Source organism: Drosophila takahashii, chromosome 3R (genome assembly GCF_030179915.1).
Source record: "Drosophila takahashii strain IR98-3 E-12201 chromosome 3R, DtakHiC1v2, whole genome shotgun sequence".
In the NCBI taxonomy this organism is placed as follows: Eukaryota; Metazoa; Arthropoda; class Insecta; order Diptera; family Drosophilidae; genus Drosophila; species Drosophila takahashii.
This window is the reverse complement of record NC_091681.1, coordinates 38224734-38246744: the sequence shown is the minus strand read 5'-3', so window position 1 is coordinate 38246744 and position 22011 is coordinate 38224734. Positions and strand designations below refer to the sequence as shown.

General features: G+C 45.2%; 2 protein-coding genes across 2 annotated transcripts; both read right to left on the bottom strand.

Annotated features, from left to right (window-relative positions):
* Window positions 1-10587: 10587 nt before the first annotated feature.
* Window positions 10588-11774, bottom strand: maca. The gene is made up of 2 exons (XM_070217668.1): window positions 11638-11774; window positions 10588-11570 (listed from the first exon to the last, which is right to left on the bottom strand). Exon 2 carries the CDS (start codon window positions 11554-11556, stop codon window positions 10729-10731), a length of 828 nt encoding a protein of 275 aa, XP_070073769.1. The 5' UTR covers window positions 11557-11570; window positions 11638-11774; the 3' UTR covers window positions 10588-10728.
* A 1517-nt stretch (window positions 11775-13291) lies between these two features.
* On the bottom strand, window positions 13292-20946 carry obe (activating signal cointegrator 1 complex subunit obelus). Its single transcript, XM_017153494.3, has 6 exons — window positions 20744-20946; window positions 19018-20684; window positions 17566-18541; window positions 17099-17507; window positions 14147-17035; window positions 13292-14086 (listed from the first exon to the last, which is right to left on the bottom strand). The coding sequence occupies exons 1-6, from the start codon at window positions 20875-20877 to the stop codon at window positions 13619-13621; spliced, it is 6543 nt and encodes a 2180-aa protein (XP_017008983.3). The 5' UTR covers window positions 20878-20946; the 3' UTR covers window positions 13292-13618.
* Between the last annotated feature and the right edge of the window lie 1065 nt (window positions 20947-22011).

Sequence of the window (22011 nt, the reverse complement as noted above, 5' to 3'; positions counted from 1 at the left end):
TTATTTCTGGGATGCATTCGGGATATTAAAATTGACACTTCATTTGTGTCACTCGCTGTGGCAGCGAAGTTTAAAGGATTTTAACTGATTTTCAAGCAGCTGCATTGTTGGCGATGATTGTCGTTGAATGTCGTTGATTGTGCAGAGCAATTTGCATTGAAGGAATCCGGTGGAATCACTGTATTCACTGTATTCAAAGTGGCGTCGTTGTTGTGGTTGAGGATTTGACTTAAGCGCTGTTGAGTGCTCCATTCGGGCAATCGAAATGGGTTTTAATGGAAAGCAGTGATGATTGGGGGAGAGATTTTACTGGAGTACTGTTACTTAAAACGACCTGGTTTAATACTAAAGTATTTATATTTTTAACTAAGGGAAATCATAACCATTTCACTTATAGTTATCGGTGAAGAAAAAGCCTTGAAGTTCACCCACCTCGCCAGGTGTTTCCATACCATTCCTGCCTTTATTTACTTTACTACAATCCCCCCTCTTTTAAGGAAGATTTCATTAAGTGCCGGCCGTGGAAGTCCTGCCGCCATCCTGCAGCCCTGTAAAGTGCAACAAAGGAGCTGCAACAATGCCAACAAAGCCAACAGCAAGGTTGCACTTGAAGTCATTCAGCCTCTCGTACTGGCAGTGCAAACTTTTTAAGTGAATTTTTGATTAGATCTGGACGAAACTTTTTTGTCGCACGGAGGGTTCGAGGGAGGAGTTTTGTAACGGTCATAGATATAGTTGCCTTTCCAACTTAAAGTCACCAGTTAGTTGCGCTCTTTTGTAATTTGCGCAAAAGTATATTTATTTGTGCGAAAGGATAATAATAAAATATGCGCTCCAGATAGTGTTGCGCCAGTACTGCAAAGTTGTCCCTGCTCCAGTGTCCGTCCGAGTCCTTTTGTCCTTCAGTCCTTGCCCCTCGAAGACCCGACGAAACTGTACCTACTGCAACTCTTCGCGAACAGTTCACAGTCTGTCTGACCCCCCTGACAACCCCACAGCCCCCCTGCATCGCTGAAGTTTTGCGCAAAAGTTAATAAAATTATTTGCCACAGACGTTGATAAATATGAAACAAGTCTCTGGCAAATGGCAAATAAATACAGAAACTGCAACACGAAAAGGCAGGGAAAGGTGGAGGGGGCTTTGTCTCTGATATGAAATATTTGGCAAAGTTTTATTGCAATTTTTGCGCAGGTCGGTTTAAGTAATTGCATTGGATGGAGTTAAAAGATTTTTAAAGTAAGTCTACGGTCAAGGTTTATGATTCTTCTGAGATTGTGGATTTATATTTAATGTTTTGGCCATCTTATATCATTTACTATTGATCTTCATCACTTTCGGGTATATTTAAAAAAATTCATCTTTTGTCTAACTTTTCCATTTGTCACAAGTTTTAAGGTTTGAATGCCCATTCTAGTTTTAGACAATTTTTGACAATGCTTTGGAAGAAATACTCACTTCTTTGGTTGAAAATTAAAACAGGACACTCTCTCTGTATATTTTTGTTGTAATTGTGATAACGATTTTTAAAAATATCAAATACAAGGAAAGGAGGAAGGGATAATCCTTAAATTGCAATCGAGCTGCTCGCAACCCTTCTAGGATTTCCTACGGGTTCGTCCTTTTTTGCTAGCATATGCATTCCGTGTAGTTATTATTCATTGTCGTGCTTCAGCAAATATCAAATGGAGTCCGGCGAGTGGCTGCCGGGGATTCCTTGTTTCCTACTCCTTATTCCCAGCTCTATCCTCTATTCGCTTTTTGCTATCCTCCTCCGTATTTTGTTTTCACCCGTACTTACATTTTGCACATATGACCGGGGCGGGGTGGATTGACGGGGAATGAGGATTTGGGGGGTGTGGTTGCTTTATTGGCAACCCCATAACGACATCGGCAAAAGCAAAAAAAAAGGAAATTTTTAATCGAAACATTTGTAGCGTGAAATTGTCGTTATGTTTGTGCTCCCTTTTTAAGCAGCAATATGTTAGGATTTAAATGTATTTACCGAAGAAGAGTATCGAGTATTGATTGCTTTTTGCTTTTCAGAAAATGTTAATAAATTTGCAACATCGATGAGCTGCAAAATTTGCTGATGATGTGTGACATTGATATGCCAACGAAGGGCGAACACAGTCATTAGCCGCTCATTAATCATAATTACCCGGGAATCTTTGTGCTCAACCCGATTTCTTTAATTTGGTGGCAAACTTTAAGCGATAGACGAATCGAAATGCAGGCCATAAATCTCAATTTTCCACAAATTAGGCGACGATATGCCAAGCCGGCCAAAAACGAGTGAGAACCTGGCTTCGGAACTTCCGGAGCAGGTAACTGAAAGCCACACATCAGGCCCAACTATAACTCAACTCAGCTCGGAGTTCTCGCTCTCGGTGACATCTGCCCAATTTATCGTTATTTTTGGCCTGGAACAAAACAAAAAATCAATTTACCCTATGATAAAGAACCCAGGGAGCAGCCAAAAAAAACACACTCCCATCGAAATGAAGACAGGAAAACTTTCGAAGCTGGCAAATCGACTTGTTCCTCCTCCGATTCCTTGGACCCCTTGGACTCCTGAGGCCGGAGCACACTACTCCAGTGATTTATGCCCTGGAAACTGTTTTTGAAATGTGGCTTCAGTCTCGGCGAGTGGGCCTATTCTCCTCCTCGCTGGCCAAAAGTCAAGAAGGGAACGAACGCCGAACGAACACAAAACTGTCCAAAGTATACAAATTGGCCCGGCATGAGTTATTGATGATCCGGCCCGTGAAATGAACGACCGCAGCTCCTCGGCCTCCCAAAGGCAGCAAGTCTGACTGACTGACTGTCGGTCCCACTGTCCTCGATGTGGGAACAAATGCCTGCCATTTACCAGAAAAGAAGTTAAGTTTCCCTGGGTGCCCAGCTCCAAATGAGTGGGAGTCTGGCTAATTGAGGAATACTTTTACGCAAGAGCATTGTGTTGATGATGGGTGAAAAATGGAATAGTAATATGAGAAGTTTTAAACATCAGAAATAATATTAATTGATGGTTAGTTCTTAGTTTTGAAACTTCACTAACATCTCATAAATTAATAATTAAAATAATTGATTATTTATAAAAATATATTATATCTGTAAAAATAATGTTTAAATTTGTATTATAATTTTGGATCCAATATAATGTATTATAAATTACAAACAAGGAAATACCCCAAAACTATCCCCTTCCTCGGACTCCCTCACCTGGCGTTAACCTAATTAGTCCGAACGAAGTCCAACTAAGACATAACTCATCCGCTGAGCCCATTAAAGCGTATTCCATAAAATATGCATGGGGTGCGCCCCCCTCCCCAATTATTACAAGATCATAACTCATGTCAGGGCAGGTCAACGCCAACAAATATGCGAGGCTCGCTTATCACGGCGACAAAATCGTGTTATTTAATGTTGTGCTAATTTCTGGCCAAGTCAACAGGAGCGAAAACACACCCCAGGTGGAAAGGTGAAAGTAAGGGGAATCCCAGGTGAAAGTCGTGACATTTTCGTGCGGTCTGCCAAACGGAGGCTCATTTCTTGGCCATTTCCGTCAAGTGTCGCGTCTGCAGCTGCGGGACACGAACTATTTACAAATGACCAGACATTTAAGCCAAATGCTTCCGGGTTGGCCAGGCTAAATGCCTGAAAATTATGCTGCCTTGACATGAAAGGGCGAAAATCGTAGTACACACAAAATTAACGATGGGCAAAGGAAGAATTTCGTGAGGCAAGGTCGGGCTTTTAATACTCTTTTTCTTTTTTTTTAGTATTATTTCATATTACGATAAAAAAATGAAAAAAATACTACACTGGCTTTTGCTGTTAAACTGAAACATACTTCAGTATCATTAAACCTCGATTTCAAGAACATTTATTCAAAAAAAAGTGGGAAAAAATACTCTTGATTTTTTTTGTTCTCTTTATTTAAATGAAGTTTAGTACGTTTGTTTTTGGTTTTAAGTTTGTTTTTTATCTCGAAGCGTGACCTCAGAAACTTTATAAATATTACTAAATATTTTAAGATAACAATTATTGTTAAGTAATTCCTTATTCCTAACAAACCTTGCCATAAAATATTCATAACCCAACCGACATGCACAAGAAACGATGAGTTATGTAAACATTCTGGCCATGCAGGGATATAAACCGCAGGATGGTTAGTGGTTCTTTGGTGTCACTGTGTCAATTGCTCGGCTCCCAGCCCCGAAAAGCAGCTGCTGCCCCGCCCAGCTCGACTTGGACTTAATTAAGTTACAACCTCGAGCCTCGAGGACGATACAATTTCACTAATTTCCGTGCAAGGCGACACCAACAATCAGCGGCCGGCGAATGTTAAATGCTCGGCCCACTGACAACCGGTCAGGAGTTAATAAATATTGCCACTGGACGGACAACGGACGCACCCAGGCAAACAGAGCCGGGTTTCCAGGCGTTAAAAGCCCCGAAATGAACGGTCAATAGATGGGGAGGCATAAATAATATTTAGGGGTTGGCTACTACCCCTCCCTAACTGCCCCACTTCCACTTTCGCTGTCGTCTAGCGTGTTTGAGCAGCATTTCCGCTGCGTTTTGTTTTGTTTGCTTTCAATTAACCAAAACTGGACATGGACATCGCCCAATTGGACGTCGTTTTTGGTTGATGGTCGCGAGCTGCCTGCTAATTGAGTGCTGCCAGACATAATGTTTTCGGAAACTGAGCAAACTGCCGAATGAAATATGATTGAAAGTGTAAATAGAAGTATTATTGGCCTGGGAATTATTAAAGTGGGAATTAAGTCATCAGTAGAATTTAAATGTAGACTAGATTTGCATTTGGTTGGAATTATAATCATATTAAATTAAGATTTCATATCATATTATATCCTTCTTGACCTTCTAGTACCCCATTCATCATCTCTGATTCAACTCTTTCCCTACTAATTGTCCTGATGCCTAATGAATCCCCAACTGACAGTTTAATAAGTGAAATGCTGCAAACGAAATTGGATTTATCCGACACTTTCCAGCTCATCGCCCCGCCACCGCTCTTTGAGGGCTTCAATGGCTTCGATGGCCACTTCTCGCAACCAGAACCGTTAAGACAGTCAGTCGGTGGTCAGTGGTCAGTGGATAGCCGCCGGCACTTCCGACTGACCGGGGGGATAAACTTCAAAACCCCACCCGGCGGGCTTTTGCCACAGAGAAAGGCACTTTTCCACCCACTTCAGTTCAGTTTTCCTGCGGAGGAGCTCGTACAATAATCTTGATTTCGTGGTCAATTGAATTCTTAACTTCTCAAAGCCCGACACACAACAGACCGGCCAAGGATATCTCGAGGGCGTGTCCTGGCCACGGATGACAGTGCAAAGGAGCCGGTCAGCTGGGAAGCCGGGATGTTGGTTGCCAAATTGCGATTACTCAACAACAGAAAAGAGGAGGCGGCTGACTGGCTGACTGACCAGAAAACGATTTGGCCGTTGCCTACTTATTGGCCATTGATTTCTGAAAAATGAACCAGGCCAATTTGTGGGCCAATTTAATGCGTTATGATCTTTACGAGGGGAGAGTTTTCCTTCGGCCTGCTCCTGTCGATTACATTTTGAGCCTCTCCACCGAGGCGAGACCGAATCATTTGCCATAACACTTTGCTTTCAACTGGTTTCCTCCTCCGATATCCTGACTTTCCTTGTAGTAGTAGTTTTTGTTTCGTGTACCAACATCTTTATGGGTAATTAAAACTTTTTCCCATTTTTGCCTGAAAGTTGGTTTTTGTTTTGCCCAATCCAATACCAATTCGAATCCCAATCCCCATTACCCATTCCCCAACCAAAACCCTTGTTCCATTCCACATTCAACTTCCTGTGTTCTAGTCAAATTTATTGCTGTTCAATAATACCAATTTTTGGCCTTTCTTTTGCCGGAGATGCCAACAGATGTGTTGGCAAACTATTTCGGCCCGGAATAGTTTTCGGAGCACGTTTGTGTTCACACTCGAGTGTTCCACATTATTGAAATTGAAGCGCGGTAATGTGTCTGCAATTTTTGGTCTGGCCTTCCGCCGTTCCCCTTCCCGTTTCCCTTCCCAACTTTTCGGCATTCCGCGCTTGGCAAATTATTTTCGGCTGCCAATGTTCCTCGCTTATCTCGGCAACTTTGCGGGGTTATTTGTGGCCCGAACTTTGAGTTCCGTTCCGCCAAGTGCAATTTCTTCATATCGATAAGAAGTGCAAATAATGGTTGGAAAAAAGGAAGAAAGGAAGTAAAGCTATCCGAAAAAGTCTGGGCAAAGTATTGTTTCGGAGGTATAAATACCAAAGAAATTTTATAACGATTTTATATTTATTTCTATAATTGTTTCATAGTGATAAGAACTGCAGTACATTACCTACCGTATAAATGGTTTCTGCTAGAAAATTAGGAAGTATAAACACCAAAGAAATTTTATAGTAAACCTACCTTAGTTTCAAACATTTCTTTATATCGATGAGATGTGAAAAATTCTAAAAAGTATTGTTCTGCATGGAAAGTAGAAACTGAAAATTCCAAATAAATTTTATAATAATCCTATGTTAATTCCTTAAAAGCAAGAGATTTTTAAGAGCCTCATTTAAGTCAGCTCAAGTTTAATTCATTAAGCCCAGTTGGAAACTCGACATATATCTAAATAAAGACACTTAAAGTTGAAATCTCTTCAGCTCTGAACCAACTCAAGCATAAACCTGTGAATAGACTTTTTGTTATAATAGGCAGCCATCCTAACCAACTCTTAACCCTACCCCGAAAACAGGGAAAACCCCTTCCCCAAACCTCTTCGAAAGCAGCTTTCCTGCATTATCTATCTGGGGGAAGCTGGTGAAGAGGAAGGACCCGGTCTTATCGCAAATTTTCGAGTATTAACGCATCGTGGGGAAACTTCCGCTTGTTTGCCGAGCGGCTTAGAAGACTCACACACAACTAGGCCATCACAATCCCACATCCGCCAAGACAAATTGCAGATTGGTAGACTCCCCTTACAGGACCTTCTCTTCAATTCGCCTTCGGGTGCGTGGAACAAAGGAAAATCCATATTTTATTTTGATTATTTTCCGGCGCCTCGGCAGGTGTCGATTTCGTGTGATTTTTCTTTTGGGGCGAAATTAAATTTAGCCAGGGACTTTCTCCGCCACCCGCACACTCAAATCAGCGTCAATCAATTTTGGTCGCTTTCGTCAGACAAAAACAAGCCCAAAGAAACCCAGAAAGAACCCCACCACCAGAGTCTCCTTTTGTAATGGGAAAATTATTGAATTTGTCAACGACTGCCGCAGGCACAGCCAACCTTCAGTCCAAAAAATTAGGATGAAGAACGAAGGCTTTAAGCCCGGCGAAATTAAAGAGCTGCAAGATTTATGCGACTGATGTAGGTGTCAGGCAAACAGAATTATGTTTGGAAACGATTTTCCACCTTTGCCGTCATACATCATCGGGGGTGTACAGAACCCCCAACAAAAGCCGGCAAAACAACCCTCCAACGTTAACAAATTTCTTTGCGACGTTTTTAAATTTTGGTTTATACATTTTTTTTTTGTGCTGACGGAGGGGAGCGGCTAATGTAAATCGCATGTGTGTTTGTATGACCTACGCCTTATTTAGTGAAGCGCCCCACACAGCCAACAGCCGAGAGCCAAGTGATTTGTTGACAAAGAAATTTTTTAATAATTCACCGAGTCACAGGAGCGGGCGGAAATCTCATTCAGCATAAGTGATGATGTAATTTTCGCTAAAAATTGAAAAAATCTCCACGCAGGCAGGAGTGTTTCGAAGGAGGGGTGGCGGGGGTTAGGTAACCCCTCACGTAAAATATGTTGCAACAATATGTTGAGTTAGAGTCGAGTCGAGTTGAGTGTGTGCGGATGACGATGATGAATGGGGCACGCATGCGTTGCACTGATTCCACTGACGGACTGGCTGACAATCCCGTCACGGATCCTGGCGAATAATATGACCCTTCACAGGTCCTTGTATGTAGGTAGTCCATCATTGAGGGAAGGAGTTGGAGATGGAGAGGGAGCTTGAGTTCATAATGTACACGTGGTCCAGGATCTTTATGATATAGGAGATATATAAAGAGATATTATCCTGAAACCTTTAAAAATAATTTCCAAAATAAATGCAATATTCCAGGGCCACCTTCAGGTAATCAGGAGATATTTCAACACAATATTTTCACATCTTTCTAAAACGCTTAATAATTATTTCTTAAGTAAATAGAAAACTACTCAATATATTTGGAATCCAATATTCCAAATCCATTAACCATAAATTACACATTGCAGGCTAGTGAACCCTGTAATGGCCACCCATTACCAGACCTGCAAGCCCAAGAAACTCCCCCAGAATTACCCAGATGACTCAATGTTCTCCTCAGGGAGGAGAAGTTCATACCTTCCCCCCTGAAAATGATAGTCGGAAGGAAGCTGGACAACTTTTAATGCCTGCTGTCGATGGTCATGTGCATAGCTCATTAGTTTTTGCCTAATTTGAAAGGCAGGCGTTCGAACCGAAGTTCGGTTGCTCGGCTGGCCTAATGGAATTCAATCAATTTCCATTTATTTCGATAGCGAAAGTCGCACCACCACAAGTGGGGACCAGAAAAGTGGGGTTCCAAGAGGGGGAACTGAAAAATTTCTTAATTATCCTGACGTGACGCTTGTGGGCGGCTTGGTTGACAAGCTTTTTAGCCTCCGCCGCCTTTTCCTTTCCCCTGCCAAATTTGTGGGCAGTCTGTTTTCTTAATGTTCGCGGACAAAGCAAGACAAATGGGTCGGAATCACGTCGGGAAAATGTTCACATAAAATACTTTAAGCTGCAAAAAATACGCAGAAAATCTGCAAATCGAGAGCTTGGATTTCACTTCTCGAAAATTTAAACTTATACATTTTGATTGAAAGCAAATCGGTTTTTTTCGATAATAATCCCAGTTGAAAACAATATGCCACAAATGTCAATACAACAATACACGGAGCCAAAATGAAAATCCCTAAAAAATGCTGTCTTTTCAGCCGAGGGGCGAAAAAGGATGAAAATGGTGAAAAGCTTATATAATCTGCTTATCAAAAGGCTGCAGCCCTTTTTTTTTGCTCCGAGGACTTTTCTTTTGTCCCTATAGGGACAAACGCAACTGTTCCAAGAAAAATGGAATGAAATTGTAAACAAAAGAAGTGCAAATTTGATTTGCATTTCTATCACAAGATGAAGTGGAAATTCAATTGTTCTCATTTTTAGGTTTCATCACGCCTTTTTTGTTTAGTTTTTTTGTTTTGTGTTGCAGGGAGCTTTATCAAATTCATATTAAGGAACAGTCTTTCTAATTTTATTAAATTCTGTGTTGGACAAATAAATTACTTTTAATTATTAATTATACAATTTGTTAAGCTTTTTAATTTAATTAAATATTTCTAAAAAATAATAAAGGATCCCGTCTGAATGTCAATCACATCACCTGCCTTTTCTCGTTAAAAGCAATGACTATATTATGCAACATAATTGCCTATGTATCGCTAAATTCATAGCCCCTAGCTATACTACAAAATAACACTTATATATAAACGTATATTTACGTTGTACCCTCATTTGGATTATGCAAGACGTCGGTTCCAAAAAAGTGCATGCTGCAAGCCAAAGGGAAGTGCGCAAAATCTGTAAGTTAAATCTGGCTCTGAGGACCAGAGGCTGAAACAAGAGCAGCCGTCGAAAGGGAAACGAACTGGGAAACCCAAGGAGATTCCAAAGCCAAGATGCGCCTCAATTATAATGAGAAATGCAAACGAATCGGAAATAATTTTCAATTCACTTGTTTCCCACCTACTTTCGTGGGTCTTTCGGTTTGCGATCCTCAAATATTTATGCCCCCTTTGTTTTCATTATTTATTTGACTCGCCAAACTTTAGCCGGCAGCCCGAAATCGAAATCAGAAACCGAAACCGAATCAGACGCACCTTTTTTGGTAAGTTAAGGGGTTACCATTGGATTGATAAAGCTGTTAATGATTTTTAGGAACGGAGGATCTCGTGTCTGGAGGAGTGGCTTGTTTGCAAGCGATAAGCGCAGCTCCTGCGGCAAAATAATGAATTATTTATGTAAGGCAGAAAACAGACGGCTTGCATTTGGCATAACTGAATGAATACGTTAAGACCGAAATTAATTGGGAAGGACTACACAAAGGAAGGCTGTTATAAATCCAAAATAAAACCGAATTTAGCAAGGTTTTTAAATGGTAAATATAATTAATTTAGTATGAAAACAAATTAATATTTAATTAATATTAAACGGAATAAATCCGTAAAAATGAGATGCTTTTTCCGAAGATTCAGTTTTAATTTCAGATAGAAAATAGAAAATTTCAGATTATAAATCCAAAATAAAACCGAAAGTAGCAAGGTTTTTAAATGGTAAATATAATTAATTTAGTATGAAAACAAATTAATTTTTAATTAATATTAAACGGAATAAATTCGTAAAAATAAGATGATTTTTCCGAAGATTAAGTTTTAATTTCAGATAGAAAATAGAACATTTCAGATTATAAATCCAAAATAAAACCGAATGTAGCAAGGGTTTTAAATGGTAAATATAATTAATTTAGGATGAAATCAAATTAATATTTAATTAATATTAAACGGAATAAATCCGTAAAAATAAGATGCTTTTTTCCGAAGATTCAGTTTCAATTTCAGATAGAAAATCCTTTGGGATTAATTATAGCCGGAATTGAAAAAGCCAGTTCCGCGTGGACGCTTAGAGTCCTGATTCTGCTGATTCTCCATATCCTGGCGGCGCTTGAAGCCCGGCGGCTGACCATTTCCCTGGCGGTAGAACTTGAAAGGTAGCCCATTGGAGGTCCGATTCGCCTGGTTGCCCCCTTTGCTCGACCGGTCAACGAACTTGACCTGGAGCGGCTTGAAGCTGCCCCTGATGAGATGCTGATTCAGCCCGAACTTGGCCATCTCCGCGTGGCGTTGCTGCTCGAATCGCACGAAGGCCACTCCACGTGGCTGCCTGTCGTACTTGCTGCGCAGGACATTCACATCCAAAACGGGTCCGTAGCTGGCGAAGAGTTCGCGCACCCGCTGCTCATCCATGAAGCTCGGCAGGTGGGCCACGTACAGGTTGGTCTGGCCCACCTGGTCGTCGGAGGATCGGGCGTAGGACACCTTGATCCGCTTGTCGCGCACCTCGTACCCGTCCATGCAGATCTGGGCAGCAGCCGCCTGGCGGGGAGACACAAACTCCACGAATCCGTAGCAGCTGCTCTTGCCCGTCCTGGGATCCCGGACAATCTTGTGCTTCCGGATCTCGCCGAACCGGGAGAACGTGTGACGCAGCTCCGACTCCGTCATGTCGTGCGGCAAGTAGTTGATGATCAGGTTCGTCAGGTGGCCCAAACCATTTCCACCTCCTCCTCCGTCTCCTCCTCCTCCGCGTCCTGCGAACTGATCCACGGGGTTCTGCACCGGGGTCTTGGTTTGGAACACTCCGTGGCCGGCGTAACCCCAGCGCAACGTCTGGTTGGAGGACTCCATTACTCCGTGTGACTCTTCAATAGAAGCAGAGGTGTTAAAATTATTGAAATGGTGTTGTGGAAGTAAAAAACACATACTTACTTAAGTTTTCTGAAAATTATGAAATAAAATGACTAAAGTCTCCTGACAAATGACTTATAATACTGGTACCCCTGACTTTGCAGCACTACTTGACAGTTCCTAGTTTTGGAAAGCCCTACTTTTCTATGTTAAAACACTGAAGTTTATGGATAGCTCTGCCCGGCCTCTGTCGCTCACGTACCATGTAGAAAACAGTGGGCCTGCATTTTATTCGAATAGAGATTCTATAGCTTTAAGCTTTATTAACTCAGTCAATCCATTAAAACAGCACTTTTTAATCCTCAAGGCTGTCGGCAATGACTTTTCCCACTTCCAGATGCAAATGAAATAAATGAATAAATTCCTGCCATCGCTGATTTGGCTGAGAAGTTCCAAGGGCCCGAGACAAAATGAAACCCTTTATGTGCACAAGGTGCAAAAGTTTCTGAAAAGTTTTCCAGCTGTTTATTTATTTGTTTGCTGATTATGGAATTTCAACGTTGCCGATTCGAAGGTGGGAAACTGCACTGGGGAATGCGAAAATTGCGCAGGTGAAAATTAAATTGGATGTGGGATATTTCGGGGAAATCAACATGGAACTCATCGACCACTGATCGGCCATCGAATATTCCTCTGGGAATCGCCAAGAGTAAACTTATTCATTATTTCTTTTTGTTTTATTTAGCCTCTTATTAATTAATTTCCATTTCCGTTTTGCTTATCTTGGCTACGCCGATTTTTACCTTCATGCTGACTAGACAATTAATCAAGTTTAATTACTCAAACGCTGCGGGAGGAGGCCACCAGCTCCTCATCGGGGAATTGGGGGTGGAGGACTCCCCCGGGGATCAGGACCAGCGGATTCGCATTCGCCCGATGCGGTGGGCATCTGCATTAATCACTCGAATATGCTTACATTTCTCAGCGCCATGTGTGGGGTTGGGGCTCCCCCAGAATAAAACTGGGCTGGACCCAGATAAAACCCGCCATTAAAGGACGCCGCACGTAAACAATACATCCGGATGAGGTGGGTCGTTTACATATTTTCGCAGCGAATAACTTAGGAGCAGGCAGGGCAAATGGTTCTCGGCTGCTAGGTATATTTTGGGCAATAATAAAATGCTTTTTACAGCATACTAGAGGGCCTAAGGATTAATGATTCCCATATTCTAGAGAAGGCCGTCCTTTATGTTGCTGCATTTTTCGATCCTTCACACGTCTGTCTATAATAGGCTGTTGATTATTTTTTAGACTTTTCTTTAAGTCCAGACATTTTTTATAACCGGTTTTAATTTAAACCTTTTTACATCCCACATTATTTACATGTTGTTTAAGATTTCAAATGTAGTGGCGCCACTTCAAAAGTCTAGCAGCCATTTTAAATAACTCTTAAAATAAAAAAAAAATGTTTGGTAAAAAATTAAAACGGCATCGATGCCCCTAAATATTTTAAGAATGCAATTATAAACGGTAAAGGCCAATATTAAAAAAAAATTATTTTAAATTGAAAGTCAGGTGTCGCCACTTTGTTGGGTAGTAAAATCCTTGTAACGATGTCCCTAATTCTCCATGTAAAAAAAAATTTTTGTAAATCGGTTTAAAAATGTGGTTTAAATTCTGGAATAAACGTTTTAGAAGAGAGATTTAACACCCAAAATAGACACATTTCTTTGCGCTTTAAATACAAACTTTATTAACTTCACGTAATAAAAATCTTCACTCCATAAATTCATAGAAAGTGTTTGGGGCACGCTAGTTCTACATGGTCGGTTAACAAAGGAGCTTCGTCTCGAAGCCAGTTACTAATGATAAAAATGTTATACATGTCTGGGAGGATCACACAATAAATACGCAAGTTCAGTTTGACTACTAACTTAAGGTGTGCTAACAGTGGCTGTGAAAAACGTTCATAGGCGGTATGAACTCCATTTACTAAGGGTTAAGCCTCAATTCTACAGAATGCTACGATATTCGTCTTAGATTTACTTTCTAAAGGATCTCTTTAGACCTCTTTTGCATCGATGATCTCGAACCGCAGGTCATACTGCTGGTCGAAACCCATCAGGCAGTCGGACATCAAGTACAACGTGAGCTGCAGTCGTCCACGTCTTGGAGTTGCCTGGAAGGAAATGCGGTTGGAGCAGCGCTGGCCGCGAATGGTTAGCCGCTTCATGGCCAGGAGCTCGTCATTGGCCTGGGAGCCCAGTGTAAGGAACCAGGCTTCGTTCTTGGGCTTGGGATATTTGGGGCAGTGCACCGAGTAGCCTCCTTGTCCTCCGTTTCTTCGCTGTCCGCTGGCATTGAGACGCTGGAGATTAACGGTGAGAACGTAATCCTCGTTGGCATGCAGGGGCATCCATTCGCTTTTTGTGTCTCCCGAAAGTGACAAGGGTCTCTTGGCATATTCATCCTCCATATAGCGACCCTCCACGGATATTTGCAGTGCAATCTCGGGCAGATCTTGAATTACCTAGAAGGGTTAACAAATTATTTAGCCTTTATCCTTTGGTTAAGTAACTTAGTCACATACCTTATATATCTGCTCGATCTCGTGCTCCTCGAAGGCATCCCTTAGAGGCTTGGCCAGCACTTCGTACTCCCTTCGGCACAACTCCTTCAGCACGGGCAGCGTCAAGTAGTCGTGATCGTCGTGCGGTATGTTCAAAAAGGCATCCAGATTCTCCTCGTTCACTCCGGGCAGCGTTAGAAACTCGCTGCCGTCGAACCAGCGCGCCTGAATGACGCACTGCATCAGCTGCTGGACCACCAAAGTGGTCGATAGCCATCCCCGTTCCGCCGTGTAGTCCACCATGGCCTGCATCACTCGAGTGGCGTTGTCCAGCGCCGACTTGGTGTCCGTTAGGTAATCCGAATTGGGCAGCGACGAGCGGGAGAAGTGAGCCTGGAGGAGGAGGAAGGTCTTGGTGTATGGCGAGTCCCAGGAGGAGGATGGCGGCCTAAAGCGACTCGTCTCCGCCATCTGCTCGTTGTACTTGTCCTCGTTGTGCCGCACGGGCTGCTGATCGAATTCGTAGGAATCCGCAATGGCCAGGAGCACCTCCTTTGTGCTCATCCCGGGCTGCAGATCCTCGAGGAAGTGCTTCATTGTGCGGTACGACAGGTAGTAGTAGGAACTGATTCGCCCCAGGAAGGTGGGCACCAGGCAGCCATCGCGCTCCACCAGACAGGCGGCAGCGGAAAGCTCAAAGACCACGCGTTCTACTAGATTGGACATAAAAGCATTCACATTCTCCGGCTCCACGCCCTCCAGTTGGTAGTAAGAGGGATTCCGGAGCAGCCGCCTGAAGAAGTACGTCCACGTGAGGTAATCCAAAGCCGCCTGCTTCGACTGAACAGTTCCGGCCACGATCTCCGCATTTATGTGCTCCGCCAGCACTCCCAGCAGACTGGACTCCACGGGGAAGGGATCGTAGAGGAACTTCTTGTAGAAGTTCTTCTTCTCGTCGTGAACCAAAACGACGGCCACTCCCTCGTTGTCGAACTGCGGCCGCCCAGCTCTGCCCATCATTTGCAGCACATCCGTAATGGGCATATCCACGTACTTTTTCACCTTGCCATCGAAATACTCGGTGCCCTTGATGACCACCAGATGGGCGGGCAGGTTGACGCCCCACGCCAGCGTGGCGGTGGCCACCAGCACCTGGATCTTCCTGTTGAGGAACAGCTCCTCCACACACTTGCGATCCTGCTCCTGCAAGCCAGCATGATGCAGACCAATGCCAAAGGCCAGGCAGAACTTCAAGTTCTGATCACGAATGTTCTGCAGGATGAGCTCCATTTCGTTCTCGGCGATGTGCAGGAACTGCTTGGGATTCGAGTCGCCGGCCACGAAGGTGATGAGGTCCAGAGCCGTGAGACGCGTCTGCCGGCGCGAGGAGACGAACACAATCGTAGGCTCGCACGGGGAGTAGGTGCGAATGGCCTGGAAGGTGGGCCGGTTCATGGTCGCCATGCGGGGACAATAGTGTTTTCCTGGAAAGCCATTGATATGCACCTGCAGGGGAACCGGACGCACCGAGGGCTTGAAGTTGTACAGGCCCATCTTGGTGATGCCCAGCCAGTTGGCCAGATCCTGGGCGTTGGCCAGAGCAGTGGATAATCCGACGATCCTGATAGCTCGACCTGTGTGCGAGCTAATAAAGTTTGTGCGCGAGACAATCACTTCGATGACAGGGCCACGATCCTCGCCCAGCAAATGGATCTCATCGATGACGATTAGGGAGACATGCTGCACATACTCGCGCGTCTGCCAGGAGCGACTGATGCCGTCCCACTTCTCCGGCGTGGTCACAATCAGTTGGGATTCTCTAATAGCCTGGATGTCGGGCGTGACGTCGCCAGTTAGCTCTACTACTTTCAAGCCCAAGGAGGAGCGCTGGAAACGCTGCTCCCAGTCCGCAATGCGTTCCTTCACTAGCGCTTTTAGGGGAGCTATATAAACCACCTTGCACTTGGGGTTCTGGTTGAGAGCTCTAAAAATGGCAATCTCCGCCACGATGGTCTTGCCGCTGCCCGTGGGAGCGCCCAGCAAAACGTTGTTGTCGGTGTGGTAGAGGCAGTGGAAGATTTGCGTTTGAATCGGATTAAAGTGGCTGAACTTGTAGAGGGATTCATAGAGCACGTTCTTCAGGCAGCTGACAGGCAGAGGACGCAGTGGCAGAAGCTCCGTGAGCGGAGGATGATGCTCAGGCAGCACCAGATGTTGAAACGACAATGGAATGCATGTTGTGCTGCCCAGCCAGCTGTCGCTGCTCACGCGAATGTAGTACTGCGGCGGCAGCGGCTCCTTCAGCGGAATGGTCATCACCAGCTGCTGCGACTGGCCGCTCATCACCAGCTTGCGGCTCACCTGGAACAGCTCCGAGTGGTAGATGTAGTTGGACTCGGGATCCTCGATCCACAGCCAGAAACTCTGGCTAGTCTTTCCATGCACTCGATCGTTCCACGTGAAACTCGGCCAGATGTCCACCTTGATGCGCAGCACTGTCCGCGTGATGGGCTGCAGACTCGCCTCCACCTCCAGCATGGGCAGCTCCTGGGCCGAGCGGATCACCAGCTCCGCATAGCGATCGCTGCGCAGCCACTCCTTCAGTTCGCGCTGCTCCATGTCCCTCAAGCGAAAGACACTCAGGCCGCGGCGTTCCAGCTTGTCGATGGTCTCGGCATTGATGGCGGGGAACTGCCGCAGGTGGCTATCCAGATCCCACTGCCGCCGCTCGAACATCTTGCAGAGCTGCAGCATGCGTCCGGATAGAGTAGCATTATTCTGGCGCAGCACAATGGAGAAAAGAGCCCGGGTAATCCTTCCTATATTCGTGGTTATGTAGGACATGTCGGAGCTTAAAGAGAAGGACTTGACGTAGCCATTGGACAGGTAAGTCTGTATAAGGATATTGACCTGGGGGGGAAACCAATCTTTAGCAGGAATAAATTAACTGAAGGGTTCTGTGAATAGCAATACCTTCCCGTGGATATTCTCACTTCCTCCATAAGGCTTTATCTTACAATAGTACTCCCTCAGCTCGTCCAGCTCCTCCATCTCATCATCCCGCACCTTAAGCTGCTGGAACTCCTGCGCCTGGGAAATCATGGCCAGAATCTCGGCCTCGTTCATGAATGGCTTCATCAGTTCGTTAAAAGTCTCCACCGTGTCGTACTTGATGTAGAAATGCGAGGCAGTGCGTCCCAGATCGGTGATGTTCATGTCCATGGTGCGCTGGTTGAACCGCATCATTCGCGCCTTGTCCAGACTCATCGAGGCGGTCATGATCAGAGCTCTCCGTCGCGCCTCCAGCGTGGGATCCTTTTGCAGCTCCGAATATTCGATGCCGTAGACATGGGGATTTATTCGCATGCGCACAAAGAGGTAGCTGAAAGGGAGGAAGTGAAATAGAATCACTTAAATCCGGGTTATCTGGATTCACTTACGTGTAACTCAGCCACTCGATTGCCTCCTCCACATTGGTAATCGTGCCTAGACCTATTTCCGCATTCAGATTATCAGCCAGGCAGTTAACAAAGTTGGATTCAATGGGGAACTGGTTAGTCAGCAAGGACAAGTAGTGATTCAGCTTGTCGTAGCTGGTGATGATGGTGCCCACGCCACTCTTGTCGAACTGCGGGCGACCGGCGCGTCCAAAGATCTGCAGCACATCGAGTATACCCAGATCCACGAAACTACCATGCTTGGCATCGTATATATCCGTTCCTCGGATAATAACTGCGTGTGCAGGCAAATTGACACCCCAGGCGAGGGTGGCCGTGCAAACCAACACCGAGATGTGTCCCTCGACGAAGTACTTCTCCACCATCTGCCGGTCGGCGCGCAGCATTCCCGCATGATGCATGGCCAGTCCGCAGGAGAAGAGGTCCACCAGCTGCTTGTTCCTACTCCGCTGAATCGAACGCATGGCCAGTCCATGGGCATTGGAGTCCTTGGGCAGAAACTGGGTACTCGTGTTGTTCTGCCCCGCCAGTTCGCGAATCACATTCGCCGTTCGCACAGTGGCATTTCTGGCATGGACAAAGACCATCACCTGGTGGCCCTGCTGCACCATCTCCACGCACTTCTGATAGCAGCACTGATCCATGTCGGCGATCTGCTGCAGCGGCTTCACCGACTTGATGCCCACGAAATTGGTATCCAAAGGAACAGGACGGAAGCGGGAGTCGAAGTAGAAGAGACCCTTCATGGGATTCACGCGCAGAAAGTGCGCCACATCGATGTAGTTGGGCAGGGTGGCCGACAATCCCACAATGCGGATCATGGACTGCGAGGACTCGACGAGCCGAAGGGTGCGGGCCACCAGGGCCTCCACCACGGGACCTCGCTCCCCGTGCAGCAGATGCACTTCATCGATGATCAGCAGCTTGACCAGGCTAATCAGGGCCACGTCGCCGGCGCCTAAAAAAGAGTTTCAGATTAACAAAGAGTATGGGAAAAATTGTGAATTGCGTGAATCATGAAATTTTTTTTTTATCATAGTAGCCATGAAAATTCTGATTTGTTTAATTCAATTCTATGTTTTTCTAAATCATTTCGAATTGAATGAATGAATGAATAATTTTTATGAATTTTTTGAATTTTCCAGTTAATTTTTGGGCTTTCTTTTGAAAACAAAAAGTGCAACATTTTTAACAAATTTATGTTAACTGCTTAGTAAATAAAATTCCGACAGATTTAATCACAAAATTATGGCTCTTTCTTCTTTTAAAGAAATTGTCGTTTAAATTATTTCGGAATTCATGCCATTCAATCATTCAATTCTATTAAACTCAAAATTCTAATTAACTCATTCATATAAAACCAAAAATTCCAAATAATTCATTGAATCAATTCATGCAGGGCTCTAATAGAAAAGTATATCATAGCTATATCACCCTTTCTGGTCACCACATCCCACTTCTCCGGCGTGGTCACCAGTATCTGCGTGGCCGCCATCTCCGCCTTGGTCAGCTGCATGTCGCCCGTCAGCTCGCGCACAGCGATTTGCAGGGATTTCAGTCGCTTGGAGAAGTTTTCCACCATCTCGGAGGCCAAAGCCTTCATGGGCGCTATGTAGACGATCTTGAACTCGTCCCGGTTGATCACTCCCTGCTCTAAATGGCACCTGATTGTGTGCACAATGGTCAGCATGGCCACATTCGTCTTGCCCGCTCCCGTGGGCGCACAGACCAGCATGTTCTCGTTGCTATGATAGGCCACTGGGTAGACCACCGATTGGATGCGATTCAGTTCCTTGCAGTTGGCGAAGGCCAGCCTTCCCACGTCGTCCAGCTCCTCGATTTTGATGCGCCGGTTGCCCACCGTCAAAGGAGGCGGTTCGCTGGCCGGGATCTTGACCTCCTCCCACTGTTTGTTGTCCAACCGCTGGGCAGTTTCGGGTAGAGTGATCCTGCTGCCGCCTATAAAACCAGCGCTCTGTTTGGCTAGAAGCTGACTATCGAAGACATAGGGATAGTGAATGGGCTGGGAGGACTGCTTGTACTCCGACTTAACCGCCTTGGTGCTGAGCAGCAGTGGCTCCCGCTGGGCGGCCTCCAGCAGCTTCCGCTGGTGCTGCATGCGCAGTTGCTGCACGGAGACGGCCACCGCACAATTGGGATCCTCCTCGGGCTCCTCGTCTTTCAGGCTGCGCATGATGCGCTGCAGCTTCTTCTCCTCGCGTCGCTGCATCTTGCCCAGCTGCTTCTCCTGCGCGGATTGGACCACCACGGCGCTGGCTACGGTGGGTCGTCGTTCCGCCGCGGGAGGAGCTCCACTACGCTTCTGTTTCACCTCCTTAACGCGCCGCGATCTTGTGGCAAACTGGTCCAGCTGGCGGGCTATCTTGTCCCGCTCCTGGAGGAGATTTCCCACCAGTTCGAAGTGATCGAAGCCCAGGAGCTCCATCAGTTCGTTTTGCAGCTCCTCGCTGCTGCGCTTGGAGCCCAGGATGTCGCCCACGCGATTGAGCAGATGCTCGTCGTCCAGCTTCTCGGAGATGCCCAGCAAAGTCTGCAGCTCAGGGCTCAGTTTCTCGGAATCGGGATGCTTAACTGCCGCTGGGGCGGACTTGCTTTTGTACTTCATGGAGAACTTGTTGACGGTGCGGTTCTTGAGCAGCGCATCCGGCGCCAGATCGGTTAGCAAACTGATGTCCATCCACTCGGCGGGGGTGCATTTAACATGGATGTGCGAGCCCCACAGGGGACCCACTCCAGGGGCTTTGCGCTGCGCCTGCTGCCATCTTTTCAAGGCTGATCTCTCGTGCTCCTCCAGCAGATCGCCGATGGCCAGGATGCAGTCGTGGATCTGCGTCTTCTTGCGATCGAAGGTCTGGCCAAACATCCCGTGCAGCCGCTGCGTGGTGGCCACCAGGAGCACCCGCTGCTCGAGGAGCAGCCAGAAGAGATAGAGCGCCGCGTGCTCCACCACCTGTGGCTGCTCCTCGTAGCCCATGCACTCCTGCACCAGGTTGCGCAGCTTCTGCAGCTGCACCTTGGCGGCGGGCTGCTTTCCGGCGGGAAATTGGGAGAGTAACCTGGCGATGGTCTGCTCTGGATTGCTGGAAGAGATCGGGCATCGGTTATCTTCCATTTCACAGGTGGTGAAATCGCCGCTTACCCTTTTGCTCCCGTCGTCGTGGCGGCGGGGGAGGGGGTGGTTCGCGCCTGGCGCAGGATGCTGAAGCGCCGGCTCCGCGCCTCCAGCTCCGTCTTGGTCCGCAGGGACGCACTCAGTCGCGGCGGCTCCCACATATTTATTTATCCTTATTTTCCGCGATTCCGGGGAAGATACAATTTTCTGGCGAAAACACGAAAAACAGCTGTTTGTTAGAGGTGGAGAAACATCGACGAAAACATCGATTTTTTTTGGCGACAATCGATGTTTTTGTCACATTACCCCAAAAGGGTGGAAAATTTGTTTTTAATTCAAGTTTATTGCACTAATATATTTTTAGATATTAAGCTGGTGGTGCAGAAGGGAATATGCTGACCACTTAGATTATTGTTGATCAATTTTTTTAATTTTTTTGCGGAATAAATTAGAGTTATTAGCCAACAAATATAAGATTACCGCGATGTTCCTAACAAAATAAAAACATCGCTGTTTCTCCACCCTTATTAGTTTTATCATCACTAATTTTGCCGCTCGCCAAAAAAACAAACAATGAGGGGATTCCCTAAAGTTTAGGGCCTAGACTGTGGAACTGCTGAATTGTTGAATTTTGGTCAGCTGTTAGTCAGCAAATCGACAGCCTTGTTTTTAAAAATTTCCCTAATATTTTAGAACTATTGTATTTATTTATACATTTTTAGAAAGTACGTAAACATTTCAAATTAAATTCAAATTCAAAATACGTTAAAGTTCAACATTCAAAATGCGGAGCTGCCAACTTATTTTCTAAAAACCATATAACACTTTTTTTTAGCGAAGACACCTTTCTGTCCTAGCCAGTACACCTACCTAGCTTAGCGAAGGCAGCGGATGGTGCTACCAGACCGTCAAAAGTATAACTCATCTTCACGGAAGAGGAAGAATGGTTGGCGCCTTAATTCAAAACATTTGAAAAATGTCCAAAAACAAGGATTTTAATAGGATTAGATAATATAATGATAATAGATAAATATAAATATATAATAATAATAGATAAAAGTTGTGAAAACATAATACAAAAATCGAAGAACAATTTATGTTGTCTATTTTGGCGGGAGGATTTATGCACAAATAGACTTTGAAGGCTAAAAACAAGACCATTCCGTAATAATAAATACCTTAAGTAACTAATTTCCTGACACTCTTTTACTCGATTCCCCAACATTTTAGATATGCTAAACTTGTCGCTTGCCATCCCGATTACAACTTTTACAACCTGTGTCCAGCTGTTTTGA

Bases quoted from the DNA above. Each gene is read 5' to 3' on its own strand.
- obe (XM_017153494.3), bottom strand. From the start codon at position 20,877: ATGTGGGAGCCGCCGCGACTGAGTGCGTCCCTGCGGACCAAGACGGAG. The intron at 20,685-20,743 runs GTAAGCGGCGAT...GATCTCTTCCAG, and splicing joins ACGACGACGGGAGCAAAAGG to CAATCCAGAGCAGACCATCG. The intron at 17,508-17,565 runs GTAAGTGAATCC...CCTCCCTTTCAG, and splicing joins ATCGAGTGGCTGAGTTACAC to CTACCTCTTTGTGCGCATGC.
- maca (XM_070217668.1), bottom strand. From the start codon at position 11,556: ATGGAGTCCTCCAACCAGACGTTGCGCTGGGGTTACGCCGGCCACGGA.